This window comes from Danio rerio, chromosome 7, assembly GCF_049306965.1.
Source record: "Danio rerio strain Tuebingen ecotype United States chromosome 7, GRCz12tu, whole genome shotgun sequence".
Lineage (NCBI taxonomy): Eukaryota > Metazoa > Chordata > Actinopteri > Cypriniformes > Danionidae > Danio > Danio rerio.
The window spans coordinates 60,320,409-60,348,296 of record NC_133182.1 but is presented as its reverse complement, the minus strand read 5'-3'; the positions used below and the strand labels follow the sequence as shown (position 1 = coordinate 60,348,296).

Sequence of the window (27,888 nt, the reverse complement as noted above, 5' to 3'; positions counted from 1 at the left end):
GATTTATTATTAGTATTATGGTTCTTCTGAGTGTGCCAGTTAAGGTTCAGTTTAAAACACAGTTCAGATGTTTTTTTTTTTTTATAATGTGTAAAAAGTGTCATGTTGAGGGCATTTACACAGCTCACTGTTTTAGAGGCGTGTTGCTTCACATGAAAATTAGTTTCAGCTTCCCGCCCAATGTAACAAGGGGGCGGAGCCAAGAGCTCACTAGCTCTGTGTTTGCAACAGACAGGCAGACTGAGAGGGGGAGCAGGAGTGAGAGGATCATCATTCAGCCGTACATGTACGACTCGGACACAGACCATGCAGAGAGTACAAAATCTTTTGTGTCTTTGTATAGTTTTACAGCCAACTGTATGCTAGTTTCAAGTGCCGAGCTTGTACACCAAGACTAATAACCACACACACTAAATTAACTTTGACTAAGGCACCGAATGTGCCGCTCGAAGCTGCGACACAGCTCACCAGACACTGTCTGTGGCGCGGCAAAAACATGAAGTGTCCCGAATCGTCGTGCCACGCATATTAGAACTCTGAACACAGGCTTCCATCAGGGAACACACGCCGCATGCACCCCGACAGAAATCCACATCCAGAATTCCAAAATGCATGGCGCTGCATCAGCATCGCGCCACGCAAAGCGGAGCTTCTGGTGTGTGACCTGCAGGCAAGTTTGTTATTTTATTTCCAATGGAGAGACACGCACATGAGTGAACGCCCTTGCACTTTTCCAGCTGCACCTAGCTAAGATCAAAAGGAGTTTCTGTGAACATGAAAAATGCGAACGGCTGAAGTTTAAGGTGTATGCAATGAAAAGTACACGTTTGCAAAAGGTACAACCAATAATTCCGATTAGAGTGATAATGTGGAGAATATTGATCTTGTGTTGAGCCTAATGACCCTTACATCTAAAAATAGAGCAAGGATGTTCCTTTAGTGATTTTGCTTTGACTCACGCTGAAAATGGCGGATGTAAAATGACAAACTGAGGATTAGATGACGCGAGCCTGTCAATCAATATTGGTGGGCGGGGGGACTGCACTCCTGGGTCAAGTTGCGGTCGCTCTGAAAACAGCTCCAATTGGTCCACCGTTTTTATGTTTTTTACCTTAAAAAAAAAGCACTGTGTGTTTATATCACCCCAATATGACAGTCTATACACTATACTTAAACACATGTCTGTACAAATAGCTTGAAAAGTAGATTTTTTACCATAGGTGCCCTTTAAAACAAGTGTTCTCATTGACTGTGTGTTGTAGTCATGTTTGATGTAAGTACAAAAGTTTTGTTTTTGTCACTTCGTGTCAAACAGAGCATTCACCATTCTGTTTACTTATTGATTTCTCTTGCTCAAAGCTTGCTCATGTTTGCTGTCCTTTGCTAGTTCATCGTCGATACTTACCCTGTGTTTTTTGTTTGGCCTTGTTCCTGACCTGCCTTCCCAGCTTTCCTTTTTCAGTTAAAGTTTTCCCCCTCGGATTATTCTTATTTTATTTTACTTAACCCACCTTTTGTTTTTCAGATTAAATCCTCATCTTCTGTCTACCCAAACGCTTGACATATTTTATGCACATTTATGCACATGCTTTTATTTGATGTCTATATAATTGGATTTGAGGAGAATGACTGAAAAATGCACAAGTGCTGTTTAAGGAACAAAACAAAAATGTTAAATGTCATGATAAGAAACTGAAAAAGGCAGTGCTTTTACTGTTGTTTCACTTCGTGAATCATAGTTTGACATGAGAAAAGCATGTAGATCATGACATCATAAAAGGCAACTCATGTGTCAGAAGTGATACGGGGGATGTGTGTCAATTGCCTCTTCATTTATGCATGTGTTTTTCTCACCCTTTCCATCTGAAAATATCCCCTGCATTAAAAGAAGCACTGAGATTCATGGTAATCAGCTATATGTATTTAAATCTTGAATTAAAAGACTGCTGACCTAAATTGCTCTGCAGTTTCTCAGTAGAAATTGATTTCAGTTTAGAGGTATAGAAAAAAGCAATTACTTGTAATAAACTATCTAAATTATTTAAATGCAACTATTTAATACTGGGAAGGTTTTACCTTCTATCTCTTTTTATCAGAAATGTACAGTTTGCAAGTGCATAGTATGCTGATTTGAGCTGAAGACAAAATATTTCTAAATATTAAGAAAAGCTAAAAGGCAATTATCATGACCTGCATCCATTTATATTGTTGGTCTTAAAATGCCACTCATGCCAATCCTAAATTGATGGTGATTGTCTGCTTGAGTTCATTGTTCTCCTTCTCATACTTCAGCCATCGGGGTTTTCTCCCAGTTATTGAGTTTAGGGAATGAAAGATTAAAGATGTTCTTTGAAACTCCATTACCCTCTTAAGGCCCTATAGCACTCTAGAGAACACATGAATAATTTAGAGGGACTAAGAAACCAGAGAGAGTGGCTGTGATTGTTCACATACATTTCAGTTTCCTCGTTAACTCTTGCAACAAATACAATGAAACAATTTTAAATTTTAAATTACGCTCATATCTATTGTATTTCTTTCATTTTTTAACTTCAGTTCTTCCCAAGGCAGACATTCATCTGCCTATTTGAATTCTATAAATGTATCACAGATATGACCTAACTGATCCAACTGAATGTTTTGTTAAAAGGAATAACAGTTACTAAATGTAACCACTTTTGAACCACTTTTATGATAAATTTATTATATTTTATGGTATTTTAATGCAGACACTGCATTTTTATTGTGGTATATCCATTTAATCAAATCAGATTTACTGATTTTATAAATTTAAGAATTCTCTCATTGGATTCAAGCTTTTTGATGTTCCTACCAGTGTGCAGTATATCGCTTTTAATCCTTTAACTTCCACACTAACAAATAAAAATTGATTGCATTTTGGATATTCTATATGACTATATGTCAACTTACACTAACCCAAACCCCAACCTAACAGTCTACTTATAATCTAATGAGAATTAGTTTGCATGTAGATGCAATGTAAATTCATTCAACAAATAGACCATCAAAATAAAGTGTGACCCTTAACTGCTAATGTCGCTAGTTAACACAATCAATAATTTTTTTTCAACACATCCCTTCATTTCTAAAATATCAACCATTTGGTAAAGGGTTGATATGTCTTTTTTTAATAAACGTACCGAAATTAATACATATACTATGAAACATCAGAAAATTATGTGTAAAGTATGTAGTGTAAGACCAATTAAAAAAAAAAAATCAAAATAAAACAGTTTTGAATCTTAAATCATCTTTATTTTTTTTAAGTATGACATAAAATATTTCAGATTCTCATTTAACATGTTTTCCTTTTTTTTTTTTTTACAATAAAACCAAAATCAGATGTCTTTTTAATGACATTTAACAGTTGTTTTTTTTTAACATTCAAAACATTGTCAACCATTTGGTAGAGCCGGCAGTTAAAGAGTTAACTCAAAATGGTATTACATTTACCATACAAGCAAAAGGAAGTTGAGGAAGTAATCTTTCTCCATGCTAGATCACAATTTGTGTATAAGTCCTGCATAAACAAACAGCTTTGTCAGCAGATTGCTAATCTAGACACTTAAAAGCAAAATGCTGATAACATGGCAGTCAATATGGACTTAGTAATTAATTATGCATTTGTTTTCTTTGTTCCTTTCTGGAAAGTGCATCCTTATTCTAGGGAAGTGATTATATTTACCGTTTTGCATTCTAAACAAAAATACATTAAAAAGAGAAGTAAAGCATCAAACAGATTGTGCCAATCATTTCTGTAAAGCATAAGCACGCAAATAACCTGTATCAGAATTGGTTATATAAAACTCAGTTACATTAAGGCCAGAAATTAAATTTAAAAATACTATACTATTTACTAGAAATTTAGGTTTTAGACAGGATAATTATGGTTTATTTTATTTTAAGTTTACAGGTATAACCTAAAATGGCTAACAATGAACAAAATTAAGAACTGAATATGTTTAAATATCTCATATCACAAACACATTAAGCTCTGTTGGTGTGGAATGTTTATTCCTGCTAAAATAGGAAACTGGTTTTACAGCATCCTCTACTGAGGGTTTAGAGTACTGCAAATTTCATCTCACAAGACATTGACTTTGATTAACAGCTATTTGCCATATGATTGGTTTATTTATAAAATGAAGTTCAGGCGTTAAATGTCAGAACAGGCCCTATAATAAGAGAATAAAAAACAAGAAGGATATGTGTTATCAGTGCTTTTTCTTTTTTGGAACGGATGTTTTTAGAAACTTTTAAACAGGTACAGTATTGGTTTGAGCACTTTATTTTTTTTAGTTACTCAACTACAGAGGTTACGCTGAAGTAAAGTCTTGTACATTCACACTGCATTTATTCTGTTGCATTTAATAATGTATTGTTTCACCTCCTGTAGAGAGTCTTATGCTGGGGACGGAGATGGATCTGCAGCTGGTGGAGGGCACAGTTGAGGCCTTGGAGAGCACTCTGAAAATGTGGCTTCATGAACAGGGGGGAGATCGAGAACACTTGCACTTGTTGTTACCCCCTTCTTGTTTTTCTGCCAACAGCAGCCCAAGCCCGGGTATATACACATGGTTTCTCCTCTAAAAGAATAACCTTTTTTGCTGCACAAAATATTGGTGAACCTTGTATTGTTTATGCTTATTATGTGTGTGTATTTCTTCTGCTTATGTCGTTGTCTGCAGTCTGTTTAAAGTGTGACATGCAGGAGAGACTAATCAGCCCAGCACTGCTTGCCAGCACTCCTGACCTTGGAATGAAGACTGAGAGCATGCAAGATTTCCAGCCACCAAACAAGAGTCTCACCAATCAAAACTTCTCACCACAGCGCTTACGAGTTGTCAAGTACAGTCACATCTCTAGTCAGGTTTTTGTTTAAGGGCTAAAGTTATTTGTGAACATTTAGTTAACAGAGATTTTACATAATGCTGTAATGTTTTATACTGAACAATAATGTCTCAGAAACAAGCAGAAGTTAATGTAATTTTTGTTGAGTTGAATGTTTTGTATTTTGTGTAAAAGAGAAGAGTTTAAGATTATAAGTATGCAAAAGTTAGCATGACAGTGAGGTTTTTAATCAAACAGACAGCTCTGTGTTTGAGTCTTTTTTGTTTCCCACAGACAGTCATACATTGTATTTCCCTTTGAGTGTTTTGCATATGATTTCCATGCACATGAGGTCATTTTTCCGAGACCAGTGATACAATCTCTTGCCCATACCTAGTCATTATTGGCCAATTTGACACTTGCATAATATTCCAGTTCACACAGACATTTCTTTTTGTCAGTTTACTCACTAACATATAGTTATTATTTGTAAGATGCTTAAAAAAGCTTTTTTTTTTTTTTTTTGCAAAATGTAATTAGATTAATCAAAAGTGACAGTAAAAACATTTATTGTTACAAATATTTAAAAAATGAAACATGAATGTTATGAGTTAGCTGTTGTCTGTGTGTCTCAGAGTTCTTCATGCCGATGGAGTGTGTCAGTCTGTCCTGTATGGACTACCACTCATTGTCAGACCAACCTCGTGTTGGCAACTGGACTGGGATGAAATGGAAACAAACAACCAGATGTTTCATGCACTCTGTCACATACTAAAAGTCAGTGCTTGGTTTTTTTACTTTGTATCTATGTGCATGTTTTCATGGAGCACTAATTTTAACATTTTGTTTACATTTATTATTTGTTTGACAGACCCGTGACTGGTTCCTTTTGGTGCGCTCAGAGTCTGAGCCGGGGTCTTCTCCAGGTTCTGGTGTGTTCTCCTACTATGTAATTCAGTCTTCTGGTTCTCACTCTCTGCTTCTGAAACCTGTGATGACACGAGAACTTATGCTGCCCTGCTGCTTGCCTGTCTCAGTGGAAGACCCTCCACTTCTTGCTCTCAACACTGTGGAGGTGCCATTACATAACGAAATACAAATACATAGAGGCGTTGGACAGTGAAACTGAAACACTGGTCAATTTAGTGTTGGAGATATTATGGCTAAATTTCAACCAGTAAGTGCAAAGTGTAAAAGTTTAATTAGCAGAGTAATAAAACAGTTTTGCTTAAAATATTGCAATGCACACAACATTATGGATAACATCAATGTTCAAAAGAGGACAAATTGTTGGTTGTCGTCTCGCTGGCGCATCTGAGTTTTTGTGATGCATCAAGAGCCAAGGTATCCAGGGGAATGTCAGCATACCAATAAGAAGGATGAACCACAGCCAACAGGACTTAGTGTGAATGCAAGAGGGAGCTATCTGAAAGGGATTTCCAGGTGCTAACCCAGATTGTATCCAAAAAACAATACCACAGCTGCCCAACTCACTGCTGAATTAATTGTTCCTCAACTCTCCTGTTTCCACCTAAACTGTTCGTTGGGAGCTCCACAGGGTTAATATACATGGCCAGACTGCTATAGCCAAACCTTTGGTCGCTCATGCAAACGCCAAATATCTGTTTTAAGGTGCCAGCTGGAACAATGTTTCCCACATACAGGAGATGTACGGTGTGGAGAAGTCCCAAAGAAGTGTACAATCCTGACTTTTGCATGCCCAGAGTAAAGCACAGGGATGGATCAATGATGGTTTGGGCTGCAATGTCATTCCCTTTCATTCCCAGCATTCCTTAGGCCCAATAATTGTGCAAGGTGGACGTGTTAGTACCAAGGACTACCGAACCATTCTAGAGGAGCATGTGCACCCAATGATTCAAACATTCTATCCTAAAGGTGGTGCCATGTATCAGTCAGTCAGTCTTTATTCATTTCCTGAAGGCAATTAGGTTGCAGCATACAAGCATTGTACAAAACTAATCTACTCTGGTGTCACAGTGGCACAGTGGGTAGCATGATCGCCTCAGTTTGCATTTGTGGAGTTTGCATGTTCTCCTCATGTTTGCGTGGGTTTCCTCCAGGTGCTCTGGTTTCCCCTACAAGTCCAAAGACGTGCTTTAGGTGAATTGGGTAAAATAAATTGTCCATAGTGTATGTGTGTGTATGAGTGTGTATGCATGTTTCCCAATGATGGGTTGCAGCTCGAAGTTCATCCATGGCGTAAAACATATGCTGGATAAGTTGGTGGTTCATTTTGCTGTGGTGACCCTAGATTAATGAAGGGACTAAGTCGAAAAGAAAATAAATGAATTTTACCCTAAATTTAAAAACCTTAGAGCTGAGGGGATAAATGAAGGTTTGAATCCATTTGTTTAACTAATAGGAGTTCTGTATCGAATACCTGAAGGGAGAAGAGAAAACTTGTGGTGCATATGACGGCAGTCATCTGACAAAATACTCTGAGCTTTACTCAAAACTTGTCTATGGTACAACAGCTAGAGTCATCTGTATTTTTTTTTCCTTAATCTTTCCTCCAAGGTCCACAATGTTCTCCAAACAACTTTTATTTTTTACACTTTGAACCAACAAAGCGTATGTGTATGAAATGTATGAACTGTAAGACATGTACATGAGTGTTCTTATCTAGATTAAATCATCCTAATTTATGTAGGCAGTACAATCTTAGCTCCCCCTTCTTACACAATATATTGGTTATAACAGAAGAGGACAATTTATTACCTCAAACCAATACTTGTATTGATCAACACTCTTAACACCCACTCCATTAATACTTGTTTGCTTACCTTTAATCAGTCTCCTCTTAGAATTAAAATCAATAGTCATCTCTTTAGTGTTAAGAACATTCAATTGTAAGGAAGCCTCCTGAAACAAGCTGGAAAAATGATCAACTACAAGACCATGCATGGAGCCTTCCTCACTTAACAAACAAACAAAAACAGCGTCATCAGCTAATTTTATAATATACCTATTGATAAAAGTACTCCTAAAACTACTTGTGTACAAAATAAATAATATAGAAGAAAAAGACATCATCTTAAGGTGACCCTGTAATAACAGCCATTCAGAGAAACGATTATTTACTTCAACCCTCTGTATTCTCTGAACAAGAACATGTAAAATCCATTCTACAAGCATATCCAACTGAAATTCATTAATAAGTTTCTCAGCCAAAATATTTGGCTGAATGGTATTGAATGCAGAAGAAAAGTCAATAAAAAGTAACTTTTTCAATGTTTTAAGCTTGTCAAGATGCTTAAGAACTAAGTGTAGCAGAGTCCCTGCTGCATCCTCCACCCCTCACTTAGACCTATACACAAACTGAAAAGGGTCTAGGATACTGTAAGTCACTATGGAATCAGTATGATAATTCACAAATACACACAGAAAGACTGCTCACAGAGTTGTTTGATGAATATCTACCTTGGCCTGCACAGTCACCAGATTTTAATATTATTGAGCCACTTTGGGGTGTTTTGAAGGAGCAATTCAGGGAACGTTTTCCTCTACCAGCATCACTTAGTGACCTGGCCACTATTCTAGAAGAATGGCTAAAAATCCCTCTGGCCACTGTGCAGGACTTCTGTTATTCCCAAGGTGAATTGATTATATATAATTCGCAAAAGGAGGCCTTACACCATACAAATGCATTATTGTGGTCTAAAACCAGGCGTTTCAGTTTCATTGTCCAACTATGTGCGTGTGTGTTTGCGCACACTCAAGGGTTAGTCATTTTCAGATTAGAAGGCAGAATTTCTATTCCATGCCTATTACCAAACTGACATTAAAATAATCTTTGATCACTTAGAGCTCCCTAGAACAGCTGGAGAAGGACCCTGTATTTAACCCTCTCTGTCTGGATTCCAACCTGTATGTGCACCTGAGAATTAGAGGTTTGCTCACCCGTTCATCACAGCTATTTGGAGCACAGGCCCGTGGCCAGTGCAGGGGTGCTAGTCGACCACCAGAGGGCTCTACACAGCGTCAGGTTAGAAAAAAAATGTTTGATCTATGTGCAACACAGAGGCATTAGTAGGAACAAGATGAAGATCTGGAGTTTTATACAATTAAATGTTTTCAAGTGAAATTATTGATAATTTTGTGGATTTAATATACAATACTTTAGGACAGAGGTGTTTAATCCTGCCCTGCTCCTGGTGGGCCAGTGCCCTGCAGACTTTAGCTCCTACAACCTCCGGTACGCTTTTATAGAGTCTTGACAAATTAATTAGTATCTGGGTCAGAGGTGTGCTAAATTATGGTTAGAACAAAACTGTGCAAGGCAGTGGCCCTCCGGAAGCATATTTGGACGTCGCTGTTCTAGGAAAAATTTTAGCAATTCTGAATCCCGGTTAGCTTACTACTATATTAAAAACTAAGATATGATATTGTCTCAGTAAGTTGATCTATATAGATTAGTGATCTGGTTAAAGCAAAGAGGTGTGTGCTAAGCTTCAAACTGTTCTCCCAATACTGTGACATTCTAAATCATTCATTTTCTTTTCGGCTTAGTCCCTTTATTGATCTGGGGTCGTCACAGCGGATTGAACTGCCAATTTATCCAGCACATGTTTTACGCAGCGGCTGCTAATCCAGCTGCAACCCATCTCTGGAAAACATTTATACACACACATTCACACTCATACACTACTGACAATTTAGCTTACCCAATTCACCTGTACCGCATGTCTTTGGACTGTTTGGAATGCAGGGAGAACATGCAAACTCTACAAGGAAACGCCAACTGACTAAGCTAAGGCTCGAACCAGTGACCTTCTTGCTGTGAGGCGACAGCACTAAAGCCCTGCATTCTAATCAGACATTTTATAAAGCAGTCTAAATGCAAATAAACATTGTAATGAGCTGGTCCACAGCACTATACCCAGGTGCATCATGGGAGATGGTTTATATTTGTTTTATGTGTTATATGGGTTGTTATAACCTTTATTTGTTTTTGTGTTAAAGTTGGCGTCTGTGTTTTAAGTCCATTATTCCTTGGTTTATAAAAATATTGGCCATCACCATCAACAAGAATGGTGTGTAAAGGAAGCACCCCAGTGGTTTGGTCTTGTTAAGGGCTGCTCATGTATGAATCTCAGAATAAAAAGGTGAATTGACAGAGCTGCCTCCTACCTGCTTATTTTATCAGATTGCTGCTTTATAAAATGTCTCAACAGAGACACTAGGCGTGCGGTGCATGAAACATGAGTGTTATTCTCTCTTACACGTTAGGAAATAAAGTTATGCGCCATAAATGCATAATTAAACAGTTTAGCTAGGTTGTATTAGCTCCAGTTGCCCACATACAACAATTAATACAATATAGAGAAAAACATATTTGTGTTAACTCTACAATAGCTGTATCAAATGGTTGAATTGAAAAATTATTGTGTGTGCGTGCATGCATGTTTGTTTGTTTGAAGGGACTTCTCCAGAGAGTAAAAAACTAAACCAGACAGTAGCCTAATATTAAAACAACCACACAAGAGGAAGACAAAAACAGCAAAGGGGAGTGTAAAAGATGAAGAGCAATACAAATAAATTTGTTTCAATTCTAAAGCTTGCTACACTTGGACTCTACATGACCAATTTTCCGACCACAAGTGTGATGTCACTGTCATAAATAGACACATTTGCAAATTTAAAACATAGAAACGTAGTCATTCTGCTTGTGACTTGAGAAGTTATGTCAAGCATGTCAGTTCCAGCAATAAATAGAGTTTGTCAATGATGACAAAGTACTACAGTATAATTTCTTATAATACAAAAAACTTCCGGTTCAGTGGAAATGGAACACGTGAACCTCACATGACTAAATTATATTTTTTTTAAAAAGAGGACCAGTGTCTGTGAAGTTTAAGCTCAATACTCCATAGATGATGCACAGTATTGTACCTTAAAAATCCATTTTTGAGAATTAAATTAGCTGTTGATTCCATGTAAATTTTTACACTCAAACTGGGTTTGAATTTAAGCTCATCAAATGTGGCTGAACTCATTCTTATAGTATATGTGTAACTGTAGCCAAGCAGTGCATGACTACTTATGTAGCTCAATGTCAATGTAGCTTCCACAAGCTTTTCCCTTATGCATTCACAATCATTTCTTTTGCCAGTGTGCTGTGAAAAGCTTTATGGGTGTGCTTGAGCCTCAATTAGGCGATGTAGGCAATTACCGTGGTCATTTTCATGATTTCAATGTTTGATTAGTCAATTAATGGCTTAAAATGGACAACTACTAATCAGGAAAAACTTTAGTGGAAGGCAGCTCTAGTAATAAACACGCTGTAAACACGTGAAACATCAAATCCCAGACAGAAAAACTAATGCCCTGTTTTTGGATGTACCTCTGGTAAACGAGAATGTTCCTTTCTAATGTTCCTGTTGTTGTGTCCAGTAGACATCAGCTGTTGTTGCATGGCCGTTGCATCCGGTAGACAAAACTTCTGAGTCCTGAAAAATTGTATTCTGGTCGCATGCATCTGAAGTGTACACACAGAAAGCTAGCTGACAGACAGCATGTATCTTTTCTCTATCTGTCTGTCTGTCTGTCCATCTATCTATGGTATATATAGTCTTTTCATGATTGATGTTTTGTATGTCTGTAAGGCATGAATATAGAGTAACTTTGACATGTACTCATTCAACCCAGACGTCATAGTGGTAAATTCCACACAACGTCAAGTTGTAACATCACTAGACATTGATATTGAGTCGATTTTAGGTTGGTACTTGGACATGGACGTCAATGCGATTTTCATTTCAAAACAAAATGCAACCTTCCCATGATGTTGGGGTACAACATCAATCTGACATTATGTTGATGTCCTGTGCTTGCTGGAAAGGCTTGTAATTTTCTTTAGTAGTTTGATCATAATAATGGCATAGACAAGATTAGGTACCAACTGAAACAAGCTTGCTTTTAAAACATTTGTAAAGTCTTCAGACTTCTTTACAGTAAAATATCTTCTTCCACATTACTTTTCTGGGATATTAGTTGTGGAATTTTAGGAAAATAATGATTGACTCAATGTTAAAATAAGGCTGTAGCATAACAAAACTGGAATCACTGTAAATACTTTCTGAATGCAAAGTACTGTACTTAGGAGAAGCAAAATCGCATTTTAGAAAACAGAAATAGTAGTCATTGGTTTGGTTGAGCTTTTATAAATTTGCAGTTATAAAAAGTATGAAAACTGTGACAGCGTTTAATCATTGTTCAGAATTATTTGTTCATCTTGTTTACTCGTCTTTTTTTCTTCTGTCAGCAGGGTCGACAGTCTCAGAGTCGTGCACGAGCCACAGTGACCCCTCTGCCCTCTATTCCTTTAAAGATGCCTCGCCCTTCACTAACTCTCCACCACTCCCGACCCTGTGTCCCTGCTGCCTTTTTCCAGGACAGTTAAGAGGAGGGAGATCCTTTTAGGATTCAGTGAGGAGAAAGAAAGAGAAGAAACCTTTCACTGTGTGAGGAAACACAGCACATTGACATTGACTGTTGTGCACAAGAAGTTAGAGCAGTCGTTTCTAAACTGCAAGACAGGATGTTCCATGCATGCACTTGACTGAATATGCTATTGTACACATTGTTTGCACAGACCAATTACAATATGTTTGAGGTTATTCATAGTTACTTTGCTATTTAAATGACACTGTACAGTGTGAGGAACAGTAATGGATTTAACTTCTGTACATCCCTTTCTCTCTTACTGTATGTTTAAAAATGTAACTAACAAACACGTTAACCATACAAAGAGACATACAAATTGAAACAAACCTACAAAAACAGTGACTACTGATTTCTCATTGGAAAAAACCACAAACATTTCAGTAGGTCCTGAAATAAAACATGAAAGTTATTTCTTATTCCTCACATGTGATTTTATATTCTTTAAATGGTGCAATAGCACACATTTATGTATCTCCTTACAGTACGTATAAAAAACCCCAGCCCAGATTAAGTAACCTCAGTACATATTTAAATAAAAACGTCAGCAGCTTTGACCGATACTGCAAATTTAGCACAAATGTTTGCAATTAAACATAATAACTAGCATGATTTCACTCTTAAACTAACCGGCATGCTGTATAGTTTAACAAAGACTGCACTGCGGCTGGGGACAAAACAGTATAGTTGTGGGGTTCAAAGACTAAACCACAGACTTTTTAAATGACAATAAGAAGGAGAGCAAACTGCCTTTTCAGTGTAAATGCTGTGGCTAGAAGTCTCTGCAGAGAGTTGAGGAGGACGAAGGCCAGAGTAGAGGAAAAGTAGAGTCATTGTCTTCCTTTATGGAATCATCCAGTACAGCCACAAGGGAGGCACACTGTGCTCAGCTGAACAGGAATTTGAGGCCTTCGATGAGTTACAGAGAGCGAAGTGAAGGAAAAAGAAAGAAAGCGGTCACTCTGTGTAGCCTCATGACCTTGAGGAACAAGGTTCAGCTTTGGAGGCACTGGTTAAAATTTGTGGGAGCTGAGGGAAATGGTTCTGAAAGCAGGCTGATGTCAGAGCTGAAATATTACTCAATGGTCCTCTCTTACTAGTATTGCCTCATTAAGCTTTCTGCCATTCCACCCACCTGGTACCGCCTACATCTCGTCTTTGTGACGTCATGGTGAGGTTTCATTTGTGTAAACAGCACAAACAGCAGACATGGAGAGAGGATCTCGCATTGTCCCATTTTTTCAGATTTTATGTTTACAGTCTTGTTCTGTAGTTAGAAAAGAGTGTTTAATTGTTTTACAAACTACATTTTCCTCTACTTGCTAACGTTTTAAGTGTGAGACGTTTGGGTCAAGATCAAGTTCAGCTTTTTACAACATTGTTGAAAATACAAATCAATAAATAATTGACTTTAATAAATGAAACAGTTCTCTTACTGGTTACAAAAGTTGTTCTGTACTGTTTAAAAGTTTTGGAATTATTTATATTTTTCCAATTTTGTACTTCCAGTATTTTTTTCGTAAAGCTACACATTATATAATAATAAAAAATGAATCTTTATAAACAAGGTGTTGTTTACATTAGCATTTGGCTATAAATAGCAAATTGGTATTACTTCTATAAATGTTTTTAAATGATTTGGTAACACTTTACTTGAATGGAGTGTTTTATGCAAGCTTATGACAAACGTCGTTTCAAGAGTTCACACTTAGCTGATGATTAATTATAAAGCTTGTTTGGCATGCTGTCCCGGGAGAGAGCCCTGAGCTCATAAAATCCTCTAACCCGAGGCTCCCACCCGTTGCAAGGTGATAGGGGAGTTTGAGCTCAGGTAGATCTCGAGAATTTCCCTGCTGTAGTAGCTAATGAACAGATAGTGAGTGCTCTTAAGAGATTACTTACTAGGAGCATGTATATGGTGCCGATTTGGATTAGTCAATTAACTAAAGTTGCATGTTTTTGGATAGTGGGGGGAACACACATTTGCCAATTAATATAGAAATCATCCACTGATGTACACTTTAAGTACTGTGCAGATTTTATTTCAAAAACTGAAATCATTTTGAATTTATTTTGTTTGAAAGATGTAACAGATTTTTTAGTAACAAACATACTTCCCATCATTTGCTTCACACTTCAGAGAACAACAGCTTAGTTCTGTTTTCTGTTTGGTTATACAAGCATCAAGTGGCCAATGGAATGACAACATAAACGGAACATCCAAGAAAACAGGAACTAGTACAGCATGACAAGTGCATCCAAACTGAACCAGTGTACACCATTTTGCCAAAATGGAAACCTCTTTAACACCCATGTACTATTTAAAGCATAAGTGGTAACGTGGATCTCTAAATAGAAAGCATCTGCATGCAGTACAATGACCCAAGTTCACATCGAAAATGTCTTGTCTCCAATATTTACTCAGTGTGTTTGTAATATATCCATCAACAAGTCATTCAAAAGACTTTCTGAAAATTTAATAAATGATGATAAAGGAAAAGAGTTGCCATCCACTTCCTTTTCCAAACTTTTTTGCTAAATTTTCCCACTTAGTGATGGTAGAATGTTTTTTTTTTGTTTTAGTTTTCTTTTTTTAAGCAAGCCAAACCTTGGACCAAATGAATGCGTTCTTTCAAGATGAATGACTCAACAAAGCTACTGCTTTTCTGCTTAAGAGCACTAAATGTTGAAAAAATATACCAGAATGTGATGAATAGATCAGATGTGGCGGTCCACTCGAGAAAAAAGTGGAAGAAAAGACTGGAGAGAGGACAAAAGGAAATGAGTGAGAGTGCGAACGAGAAAGAAAACAGGACAGAGAACAGTCTGTTCCTTCACACGCTGCCAGGCAGACACATACTCAGCCAACATTTAACTCCCATCTGAAGTAAGGCCACTGTTTTACACAGATGCTTAATATTCACTTTGCATCAGGATTATCCCTCAGATGTCAGATGCTTTTCAGATCTAGCAAACACTGGAGAAAAAAGGGTGATTTCATGCTCCCTTTTTATGGATTCTGTGCTTATGCCAGTAATATAAGCAAGGATAACAAGTGTGTTCTGCTACTGTGTTTTTAATTATCATAATGTTAAACAACAGCACAGCTGCTGATTTACTCACGTACATATAAAACACACGCACACAGCAGTAGATTAGTATACATTTACTACAATCTCCTTGTATGTGCAATAACTGACCTTTTTCTCTGCACTTCGACCTTTAAACTGGATTTGTCAGATAATGTTCATTCAACAACATTCAAAACGGCCCAAGCAGGAGAACCGAGTGTTTCGACAAGTGCTTTAAAATCTCTTCTGATATGAAAGGCAAAGACGCAGATTTACAGGCCTGCTTTGCCCAAGAAGTGCAAACTGTAGCACAAGCCCTTTTGGAGAGCACAAACACTATAATCTTAGCTCTCATTCATTTTGACAGTCAGTGACTACAGTTTCATTCGCACACACTGGGACTTCCCTTTTTAACCATGAGATGCATGTCCTTCATCCACAGCTTTCTAAGGGCTAAGGAAAAGCAGACCGTGCTGCCTAAATGTCAAATGTCACCTAAGTTGTCATAGATGATGTCTGGAGACTGCATGCTAGGATGCCACACATTTGATGGTGGTTGATGTCTAGATACTTTACTGTAAAGCTCCATGTTGTTTCCTGCACCAGCATCTCTTCTACCAGCTTCCATGTTATCGTATCTTTTGCTACTGTTATTGTTGTTCAGGTTAGCACTGCCTTTAATCTGAGGCGGCGGTGGAGGCTCTTTTTTGCCCAGTGATACTTTGCCTGGTTTGGGTGCTGTGACAGGTTTTGGGCCTTTTGGTCTGGCCATTGGCAATGGCTGTTGGGCCATCTCTTGACATTGAGACTCCTCCCTTGCCCTGTTTCTCCAGGAATGCGCATCCAAACGTGCTTCATCATAAAGCGTGATAACGGGCTGTGAAGATCCAGCTCGTCCCTCTGGTTCATCGTAGATGTGTTCTGTTGGACCACCATCTGCTGGGTGCCTGCTCCGCCCATCCAGTCCCAATGCCATTGTTTTCTGAATCAAGTCCAGACTGATCTGATCATAGATGTCTGAGTAGAAAGGATCAGGCTTCATGCTTTGGTTGTGGCTTCCCCCCTCCTCACCAGCCGGTCTGATGCGGGAGTTCGGAAGGGGCATGACTTTGATACTGTCCACCGGGTCTGAGTACAAACAGTCTCCTAGACTTGGTGGTGCACGCACCGAGTCAGCAGGCTCTGAATACAGACTGGCTTGCTCATCTAACTGATTTTTGGAGCCATGAGGCATGGGAGAACGAGGTGGGGTTCCACCAACTGGGGGTGGTGGCTCTGGAAGGCTTCGGACCTTTAAATTTTTCCCATCGTTCTCCTTACGACCAAAGACACCATCTGCGGACCCAGGCTTGCTACCACCAGAATCTCCATCTGGTTCACGACTGTTTGCTTCTGAGATGGCAGCACGAATTTGCTGGAGAGCTGGGCAGTCAGAGTCTAATGATGGACAGCTTTGGTGTCGTTCTTCAGCTTGGGCTTTCTGCTCACGAATGGATTCCTCAACAATGTGGAATATCTCGTTTCCCTGCTTTGTCTCAAAAGTGAAGTTCCCTGGGCCAGATTCACAGCGTCGACCGGCTTCAAAGGAGAACATAACCTGCAGAACATTTAAGAAATGCGACAATTTGTTTTTGACATTTCTTGAATTTTTTCACTCAACATAAATAAAATCAAACCTGTCTTTGTGACTTAAAGGGACAGTTCACGCAAAAAAAAAAAGGTTTACTCACCCTTGTTTCAAACATTTGAGATTTTTTCTTCTGTTAAACACAAAAGGAGATATTTTTTTTAAAAGTTGGAAACCTGTTACCATTGACTTGTAAAGTATTTGTTTTTCCTATTATGGAAGTCAGCAGTTAAAGGTTTTCAGCTTTTCTCAAAATATCTTCTTTTAAATATTAATTTTTGTGTGAAATAAACCTTTATTTGGGACATACATCAAATAGTATATTTATATTTGAATAAAAAAAACATCCTGCCCAATGTTGGTAATTACAAATTAGGCTTGGCCGGTAATATGGTATACCACGGAATCTAAAAATAGCAACGGAGTCAGTTTCAATACTGTTATATCATCATAAAAATAATGCACTAAAATAGGAGACAAGTATGAAATTATAAATATTATTTACTTAATGCCAACAAATGCGTATGCGTAATTGTCATCACGGGACAGTGTGGAGGAGAGAGAGAGAGAGAGAGGTGAGGTAAGATGGCGAGTCGCTCAACAAGTGACCAGCAGTTTGGCAGTATGTCCGGTTTTGACCGAACGAGAAGAGAGAAGTGGTAAATACAAACTAGAGGTCTGCATTCCTGCTGCAGTACTGCAGGAACGGTCGGTAAATCTGGTGTAATTGGAAAGGGAGCGGGTGCGCAGTCTTACAATATCGCTCCCGAGCACGCGCGCATCGACGTGGATGCTGTTTGTGTGTGTGTAAATGAGAGAGAGCTTGATGCTGCGTGTTGCTTGGTGATCTCTATGTGTGTGTATGTGAATGAGAGAGAGAGAGCGTGCTACTGGGCATCTCTCTCTCTCTCTCCATGTGTGCGTGCATGCTTGTGTGAATGAGAGAGAGCGAAAGACAAACAGGTGACCGCAAACCTAAGGTCGCATATATGGTGTTTTGTTTCTGAATAGTTTAGACACAAGCCAACAGTTTGGTGATGCTGTCTGAGCCTTACGTCATAATTTTTTTAATTATGCACAGTAATACCGGATACCGAGGTAAAATAGGGAGGAGGTTTGACGGTTTAAAAATTTAACCGCCCAAGCCTATAACAAATAACAGTGGCTCAGTGGTTAGCACTGTCACCTCACAGCAAGAAGGTCACTGGTTCGAGTCCTGGCCGGGTCGGTTGGCGTTTCTGTATGGATTTTGCATGTTCTCCCCCTGTTGATATGGGTTTCTTCTGTGTGCACCGGTTTCCCTCACAGTCCAAACACATAAATTCAATAAACTAAAATGGCTGTAATTTATGAGTGTGTGTGTGTGTGTGAATGACAGTGTATTAGTGTTTCCCAGTACTGGATTGCAACTAGAAGGCCATCCTCTGCATAAAACATATGCCGGAATAGTTGGCGGTTCATTTCGCTGTGTCGACCTCTGAAATAGAGACTAAGCCGCAGGAAAATAAATAGATAAATGTTCGTATTAAAGGCTATGAAAAGAACTATAGTGAATGTGGCCATGCAGTTTGACATTGTTGGAAACATAAAAAAGGGTTCACAGGGTTCATACACATTTTTACTTCTAATACTCCATGAATTTTTCAAGACTTTCAAGTAAATTTCAAGTAAGCCTAATGTTTTATGCAATGTCTACAAATACTGTATGTAGCAAAAGAAAAACTGCGTGTTCAAATTTATTACAGCATTTCGTAAAACACGCAACAATCTGTTTATTTTAAATATATATTTCATTCATTAATTTCTTTTCGTCTTAGTCCCTTTATTAATCTGGGGTCACCACAGCAGAAAAAATGCCAACTTATCCAGCATATGTTTTATGCAGCGGATGCCGTTCCAGCTGCAACTCATCACTGGGAAACATCCATAAACAATCATTCACACACAACACTATGGACTATTTAGCCAACCCAATTCACCTATAGCACATGTTTTTGCAAATGTGGGGGAAACTGGAGCACCCGGAGGAAACTCACTCGAACACGGTGAGAACATGCAAACTCCACACAAAAATGCGAACTGACCAGCCGAGGCTCGAAACCGCGACCTTCTTGCTGTGAGGCGATTGTGCTACACACTGCACCACTGTGATTCCAAATTTATATTTACACGTTTTATTTATGTCAAATTTATTAAGATAATGCTTACTAGGCATGGGTAGGTATAGGATTCTGACGGTATGATAACCTTGGATATAAATTTAACGGTATTAAGATTACAGTCCTAAAATATATTCAATAATTTTTTTTTATTTATTTAAAACGACATCTTTGGATATCTTTTTCTGCTGAAGATACTGTTTTCCTTAAAAACTTTTACTCATACCTTAGAAGTGGTATTACAGAAAATTTTGTCGGTTTTAAAACCTTGACTTTTCCAAACCGCGGTATACCTTGAACACCGTTATCGTCTCATGCCTAATGCTTACACCGCACTGATAATGTGAGTATGTGATTGGCCAAGGACAGAATAGAAGTCAAGACAGCTAACTATATTCAAGTATACAGATATCTGTTTTCCATGACTTTTCCAAAACTTTGTGGGTTTTTCTGTTTTTCCAAAACTTTTCCAGGCCTGGAAAATGCCATGTCAAAATTCCATGACTTTTCCAGGTTTTTCATAATTGTATGAACCCTGGGTTCAGGTCACATGATATTCTAACAATGTAACATTACAGACAAAACTAAAATCAAAATCGATGCGTCTAAGCAGAATTACAGCAGTTATTTCAGAGCAATACATTTTCAGAATTGTTGATTTTTATGATATTGTACTCATTGACCTCTCATAACGAAATGGAAATATGACTTTTTTATGAATGTGTGACATTTAAAGATGGATAATATACCTGTAAAACGTAAAGTGAATAAAACACATTCAAAAGTACAAGTAGTCTAGCAGCAAACTACACGAAAACTATATTTAATGAATTATCCGACACTATATGGACCCAGGACACTGGGTTTATAATGATTTCAAACCATCATGACCTGTATTCAGCCGTCATTCACTGCATTAGCTCTGCCTTCCGCCTACTCATAAGGGAGAGAGGAAGGCCAGCTTCCTGTAGCAAAGCAGTTTCTATAGTAATGAAAGGAAACAACAGTTCCTGCTTTTGAAGTCATCTGTAGTGTGAGGTCAGCTGTCTTCAACAATGAAGGCTTAATGCAAACAGCCATTCAATTATTTTAGACACAAAAAAATGCTAATGTGTGGGTGTCATAAGTGCTCTGCATGTAAAATGTTCTGTAATGAATGTTGAAGATATCCTATTATGCTCCAACAGAAGAGATTCAGTTGCATTAAACGGCATGCATTCAATTTTTTAGCACTCCACACTGATTTCATGTTGGTTTGAAATCTCACTATGCACTTCAAAATCTGACAATAAAACTCACTCTGTCTCTTCCATAGCGACGGAGAAGCTTGTAGGGCCATATAAGTAAATCCTTTTTAGTCTTGGGATCCTTCAAGATAAGGTTGTCCATGTTAGCCCTGAGCCAGTAGTTACCAGACAGACCACAGCGCTCTGATGCTTCAGTCCTTTGAACAGTCACCAAAAATTCATTAACTGCAAAACAGAACAGATTCAAGTTAGGAGTGTGTGTTAATATGATTATATATATATATATATATATATATATATATATATATATATATATATATATATATATATATATATATATATATATATATATATATATATATATATATATATTTATTTTTTTTTTTTTTTTCAGATTTAGTTCAGATTTAATCGCAAGTGCGATACAGTACTGGGTTGTAAATGATGACATGTTTTCTGGAAAAATTTAAGATTTAAAGTTAATTTATGGTAAAATAATATGTGTTCATTAGGTCTTGTGGCATTCACTATTTATAGATTCTAAAAATGCTTGCGGAAAATGTTTTAAAAACCCTGAGAGCTATAAAATGTCTCTTTCATCTTTATGAATGGCTGTTTATAGAACTTAGTTTGTAAAAAGTAAATTTGTAGGTCATTTAACGGCATATTTGCACAGTTCACTGAGGACAGTGAATGTTTAAGAACAGTGAATGCTGGTGGTCTCATTAGACTGTTAAACAAGTCAAATATTGAATCAACTTTGTTCAAGTTTTTCATTTTGATTCAAATATACTTTGCAGTTACACTGCTAACATGTTAAAACCTACGGAATAAACAAGTTCTGTCATTTCAAATGGACTACAATAACTTGGTAATCTAGCCAGCATTGGTCATGTATTTTCTACATGGAGCAATGACAAAAATCTATGTCAAATGTACTTTTATATATTGTATATTGTACACTCTTTATACATACCCATAAGCCCCTTTCACACATACAGACCGTTCAGAAAAATTAACGGCAACTCTCTGGAAAGGTCTGTATGTGTGAACAGGCCCTTTTCAAAAATTCTGGTAAATTTGTTCCGGCAATTTTCCGGTAAGAGAAGTTGTTTTTTTTTTTCCGGAATTTGCTGGAATGCTGCGCTGTGTGAACGCAGACGGAAGTTTGCCAGAAAGAGCGCGTTCATGTCTAGAATGCGCTGACATGAGACGTCTACTTTAGCCAATCAGAACACTCAGATGCTTTTACATCTGCACGGTTTATGACAATAAAAGCCTTTGAATATTTTTCCAGACACATTTAGCCACTAGATGTTTGTCAGATAACGTTTCTATGTTCCTTCTTAAGACCAACTGTGTAAATAATTATCGATAAAATGCTTATGATAAACCATTGTTTGTTTACCTTCAAGCTCTGACATGTGTACACATGAAGCAGCAAGCACACACACATATTATTGTCAAAGTTTCAAACGGTAAAACTTCTTATGCCTGATTGCTTTTAAAATCCTCAGTCACAGGCCTCAAAAACACTTACGAAATACTAAATTATAATCCAAGCTCAACATTGTGTATACTCGTGATGTGCCTATTGTGAATGATCACATTATGCTAAAAAGGTATATTATCGTGATGTTAAAGTTAATACACAGTAACAGTTCAGAGTTAAAGTTTTAATAGTAAAGTTTACATACAATATTCAATACTCTTTGCAGACAATGAGCTTTTGATACAATTATAGTAGCTATACATTTTTTTACATTATTTTGTCATCCAGTATTCCTTTAAATCAACATTAAAATTGTACAATTTATAATGATTCTGTGTATTGACAAGACTATGAGAATAAGTTCTGCAGCATCTGACTAAAACTGAAAGTGCTTTTTTTAAAATTTCAGGAAATTGACCAACACTGTACTTTTTAAAAATCACATAGGACAAACGAATAATACAGTATAAAAAAATACAACAATGATGTTTATCATTTCAGTTTTGTATGTGCTATTTCTCTACTAAGTTCACCACAGACATGATTTTGCTTATCAAAGAAAGCAGGCCACAAGTGATGCTTGACCTACTTTCTAAATGTTCCCTGCAAACTGATAACATACATAAAATGCATTCCCCTAATCGATGTTCATTGTCTTGAGTATCTCTAGATTGGCTTTCAACTAAAATCTGAAGCCCACATTCATACTTGAGCAAAAACCTAAATAAAAGATACAGTTGAGTCAGCGTGCCAAGACTGTACCGTTTCAAACCTTTTAAATGTCACTTCTTACACTCTTTGAGGAAGTCAGTTCTGCCCATAGTAAAAACAGAAGTGATCACAAACTATTTCCCTAGAAACACTGGAGAATCATGGCAGGAGCAAGAGTCAGTATGTGAACTGACTGGACTTAAAAGTTACTCCTTGACTGTTTACCTTGCATAAAAACTGCCAGTCATGAAAGGGGTGGGGCATGCCTGATATTCGGCTTTGCCTTCTGTCTAATTAGCTCTTTCCATCTTTCACAGTTTAAATGAAATGAGTGTAACATGACCAACACGTTCAAAAGCTCTAATATTCCAGGCTTAGCAACTAACGTCAGAAGGAAATTTGCATGCCGCTCATTTGCATGAAACAGAATATGCCTCTGATCTCAGAGCAGTTTTGGTGGTGTAGACGACACTTTAACTTACATGTAGCAACAAAAAGTCTTTGACAAATTAACAGTGGAGACGATGTCATGTGTATATTTTTTTAGAAACTCTTTGCACATTATGTAAATACACAGCTGTTTAGCTGAAATAGAAAAAAAAAATCGAAAAACTAAATGCTAGCTCACATGGTTTATAGCAGAGTATTGTAAATTCATACTGTGCCACGCTGTTGCTTCTTACCTTCTTCCCTGGAGTAATAAATGAGATTTTCTGCCATTTGAAGCTCCTGCTGTCCATTTGAGTCAGAACTACCAAGTGAACCACTTCCTCCCTTGAAGCAATAAAGACAAAGCAACGTAAATATAGTAACAACTATATTCATTTCTTTAGAAGTTGTAAATGTAATAAACAAAAAACACCTTGACTAAAAAGGTTATAACACCAGTCAATTAGTTTACAGAAACCAGCAACACAACAGTTATTCACAAATTTAATAGTGTGCGTGTGTGTGTGTGTATGTATGTGTGTATATATATATATATATATATATATATATATATATATATATATATATATATATATATATTTATATATTTATTTATTTATATATATATATATATATATATATATATATATATATATATATATATATATATATATATATATATATATACATAAAGTTGAAACCAGAATTTTACATACCCTCTTAAAAAAGGAACATAACCATTTTTTTTTAAAATGTCTGATGGTAAATCATACTAAACGTTTACTATTTTAGGTCCGTTAGGATTACCTTAATGATTTACATTTGCTAAATGCCAGAATAATAAGAGAATTTTTTTTATTGTTAATTTTTGACAGTCAAAAGTACATACATTTCCTTAGTATTTTTTTAGCTCTGCTTTTAAACTGTATAACTTTGGTCAAATGTTTTGGGTATCCTTCTACAAGCTTTTCACAATAGTTTGAAGGAATTCTGGCCCATTCCTCCTGACAGAATTGGTGTAACCGAGTCAGATTTATAAGCCGTCTTGCTCGCAAAAGCTTTTTCAACTCTGCCCACAAATTTTCTATAGGATTGAGGTCAGGGCTTTGTGATGGACACTCCAAAACATTCACTCTGTTGTCCATGAAGCACATTTTAACTAACTTGGCAGTATGCTAAGGGTCAGACCCATTTGAGGCCAAGTTTTAATTTCCTGGCTGATGTCTTGAAATGTTGCTTCAGTATTTCTACATATTGTTCTTTCTTCATGATGCCATATATGCTGTGAAGTGGACCAGTCCCTGAGCAAAACAGCCCCACAACATGATGCTGCCACCCCCATACTTCCCAGTTGGGATGGTGTTCCTAGGCTTGTAAGCTTTCCCCTTTGTAACACTTGTCATTATGGCCAAACAGTTAAGTCTTAGTTATATCAGACCTCAGGACATGTCTCCAAAAATTATTCTTTTTCCCAGTGTAATTTAGCAAATTGTAACCTGGCTTTTTTTGTTGATTCTGGCTTGTTAGTTTTACCATGTGGTCACACAAGGAAGCACGAGTGTTTGAGGTTTTCCTTAAATACTATTCTACAGTTGTGCCTCCAATTAACTCAAATGTTGTCAATTAGACAATCAGAAACTTCCAAAACCTGGACACCATCATCTGAGTTTTTTCAGAGGCATTATAATCTTATTGTATGTAAACTTGACTTTCATGAAAAGTTCTAAATATTTTTCAAAAAAATCTCTCTCTCATTATTCTGCAGAATAACAGAAACAAATTTGATAATCCTAACTTACCTTCACATCAACATTTGACATTTTTTAATGGCTATGTGCCTTTTTATACAGTGTATGGAATCTTTTGGTTTCAACTGTATATATATATATATATATATATATATATATATATATATATATATATATATATATATATATATATATATATATATATAGTTTTTAATTTGATTGTGACGAATAGTTATCAAATTTAAAATAAATAAAAACTGAATTTAGGCAAGCTAAGAAGAGCAGGCGAGCTACACTCGGCAAGGGAGAAACAGGAAACAGCAAGAGACAGCAATAGCAACTTGTGATAGTATCATTGTTCGTTATGAATTTTTTAAAACGTTAGTAAGTTAGTAAGCTTTGTAATATTTAAAACCATCAACTAACATTTAGTTTAAGCAGTAAAAATAGCTAAACTTCTACAAAGGAATCTGACAGTTATCAGTGCAAACAGTTTGTAGTTTTGCCATTCTTGTTAAGGGTTTGAGTTTTTTGTTTGTTTGTTTGTTTGTTTGTTTGTTTGTTTGTTTGTTTGTTTGTTTGTTTGTTTGTTTGTATGTTTGTTTTTTGTGGCTTTTCCCATGACTTTGCTTATCTTTTTGTCTTTATGGTAATTATTTAGAATAAATGTACTGCTGCATTCATGTTTTGATAAGTATTGTTTTTATACTGCATTAATATTGTTAAGGTGTTAATTTTTTTACATTTATTATACAAACTGTGTGACACATTATCACAGTATGTTAAATAATTGAACAAGTTGCCTGTGTTTAAAATAATTACACACAGGTTGAGTTCAAAATAACAAAATGTGCTGTCCTTAACTAGACACACAGGTGTGTTTAAAAAAAAAAAAGACATTGTTACCATAGGTTTTTATTTACATATCTGTTTAAGAGTGCAAAATGTCATCTCACCTGAAAAGTAATCTCACACATCTTCTCCACCCAATCATTGGTAACATTTTTTTCAGCCGCAAAGACAAACGTCTTTTCATTGGTCTCCACACAAAAGGCAGCCATGGTTTCTTTGGGGCAGCTTTCAGTGACAGCAGGAAGTATGCTGATGCATTCTGACAGCCGTATGATCTTCTTGTCCATTTTCTTTGTGCTAGGTTTATCACTGGCACTACCTGAGCAATCATAAAACTCAAGTCGTGCAATACCATTTTGACTGGCTGGGTAGAGTACGAACCAGTTCTTCTTCCATTTCTAAAGAGGAGAGAGTGAGAAAAGGAAGTTGTTACTGCGTTACAAAGTTACCTTTTTAACTGAACTGAACTATTACATGTGGGTTTTAGAAAATATGATACACTGAACTTTAAATCTGAACAGACACAGAATATAAGCAGCTTGTCCAAACTTACAACACTTTTCTTATTTAGCTTTTAGGGTTAAACATCTGTCATAAGAGGAACTTGACACTGACTTTTAAGGCCCTTTTCTCCAGATAGGCAACAAACAATTTTTTAGTCTCTTCTTGGTTCATAAGCTGTGCTCCGGTTGCCGGTTGCATGTGCTAGAAAAGTTGGCGGTTCATTTCGCTGTGGCTACCCCAGATTAATAAAGTGACTATATATATATATATTATTATTATTATTGATATTATTATTAATATCATATTTATTTTATATTATTATTATATTTATATTTATTATATTTACTTTGAACTCAACTGCGATATAATTTCACCACATGAATTGATCAGTTCTAATTGGATCAATGTCATTCATTTAGAAGAACTGCTGTGATCAAGTTTTTTCTAGTTTCTTCAAAACTTCATCTATGTTGTGTTGCTTTGACATAATCTACATTGAAATATAGATGAACTGACTTGAATTGAAATGACAGATAGACAGCAGATGTAAGTTAGTAAGGAAAATCTGTGGGTTTTTCCAGCACACTCACAGCACTATTTCCTCTACTACTCTGCAGCTGTCTGTGCTCCTGCCCCTTTTCTTTTCCCTGACTGGAAACCAATACCAACTTTGATTTAACCAAACACTCCACATGAATCCCTGATACACATATCTACTACATCCATGGTCAAGTCAAGTCATAATTATCTCTATAGTGCTTTACAAAATAGATTGTGTAAGGAAGAAAAGCTTGAAGAATATCAATAACAATATTTCAGACTGTTGTGGAATGATCCAACATATCAGACTGGCAGGAGATAGTGGTGAAATGCTGGTGTAGTTCTAGCTAAATTAAGGTCAGTTTGTTACAAATGTCACTTGTGAAGTTTAGTTTAATATAGATGCCAAACTGAGATGTTTAGTTACAACCCTGCATCGACACACTTACCTGTAGGTTTAAAAAAAAAAGGCAGAAGAACTTCATTAATTTGATAGTTTAAGTAAAAGTCTAAAGTTAAATTGTGCAGGGTTTTGGCCGTCTTGTACCAAAGAAGTTACGAAAGTGTACCTTAACAGTCAAATGTGTTCCTTCAAGAAGATTTTAAAGGTGTATATCTATTTATTTTCATTAAATATGAAACATCAAGCACATTTTTAAACAATGTTTCAGTTTACAAAAAAGGTTTCTTTTTTTAATTTATAATTTACATCTAAGAATAAAAAAGTCTTTTCTGTACTACAAAAGGTAAAAGTTTTTACAAAGGTACAAAACTGTTCCTTAAGGAACATTTTTTGTACCACTGTGTAACTTTTTGTCTGAGAGTGTGGAATGGAGTCTGACAAAATTCCTTAAATCAATCTCAGAATCAAATTATTAATACATGGGAGATGTGTGTCATTAGCTATGTTTCTATCTACTGTACCTATTTTTACGCACATTATGGAAAAGCACATGAAAAATGCTTCAGAGAAACACAAAGATGTACATACAAACATGTATGCAAAAAACTTGCACACAACTGAGTAGGACAAACTTTTTACAAATAAAAATGTACATAAAAAAAATGGAATCCCATTTACTGAATAAATCCAAGCATGCGCATCAAAAATGTAGTTGATTTTGTTTTAACAGACCGTGTGATAAAAAAATGGGCACAATAGGATGACATTAATGGACAGCAAACAGACCACA

The 27,888-nt window shown here is 36.6% G+C and overlaps 2 protein-coding genes across 13 annotated transcripts in view; one reads left to right on the top strand and one right to left on the bottom strand.

Annotated features, from left to right (window-relative positions):
• m1ap (meiosis 1 associated protein) overlaps positions 1–13,879 on the top strand; it is a 63,834-nt gene extending 49,955 nt beyond the window's left edge. For 4 of the 12 annotated variants that reach the window (XM_073905934.1, XM_068222110.2, XM_073905938.1 and 1 more), the window contains exons 5-10: positions 4,418–4,585; positions 4,710–4,869; positions 5,487–5,628; positions 5,723–5,926; positions 8,678–8,857; positions 12,140–13,879. In XM_073905934.1, coding sequence (XP_073762035.1) covers positions 4,418–4,585; positions 4,710–4,869; positions 5,487–5,628; positions 5,723–5,926; positions 8,678–8,857; positions 12,140–12,274 — 989 coding nt within the window. In that variant the 3' untranslated portion in view covers positions 12,275–13,879. Of the gene's footprint in view, positions 1–4,417; positions 4,586–4,709; positions 4,870–5,486; positions 5,629–5,722; positions 5,927–8,677; positions 8,858–12,136 lie in introns of all 12 variants that reach the window. The other 8 variants (XM_073905931.1, XM_073905932.1, XM_073905937.1 and 5 more) reach the window with 2 other exon arrangements.
• A 1,499-nt stretch (positions 13,880–15,378) lies between these two features.
• dok1b (docking protein 1b) overlaps positions 15,379–27,888 on the bottom strand; it is a 33,777-nt gene continuing 21,267 nt past the window's right edge. The window contains 4 exon segments of the mRNA NM_213088.1: positions 15,379–16,983; positions 20,472–20,644; positions 23,306–23,396; positions 25,756–26,049. Coding sequence (NP_998253.1) covers positions 15,871–16,983; positions 20,472–20,644; positions 23,306–23,396; positions 25,756–26,049 — 1,671 coding nt within the window. The 3' untranslated portion in view covers positions 15,379–15,870.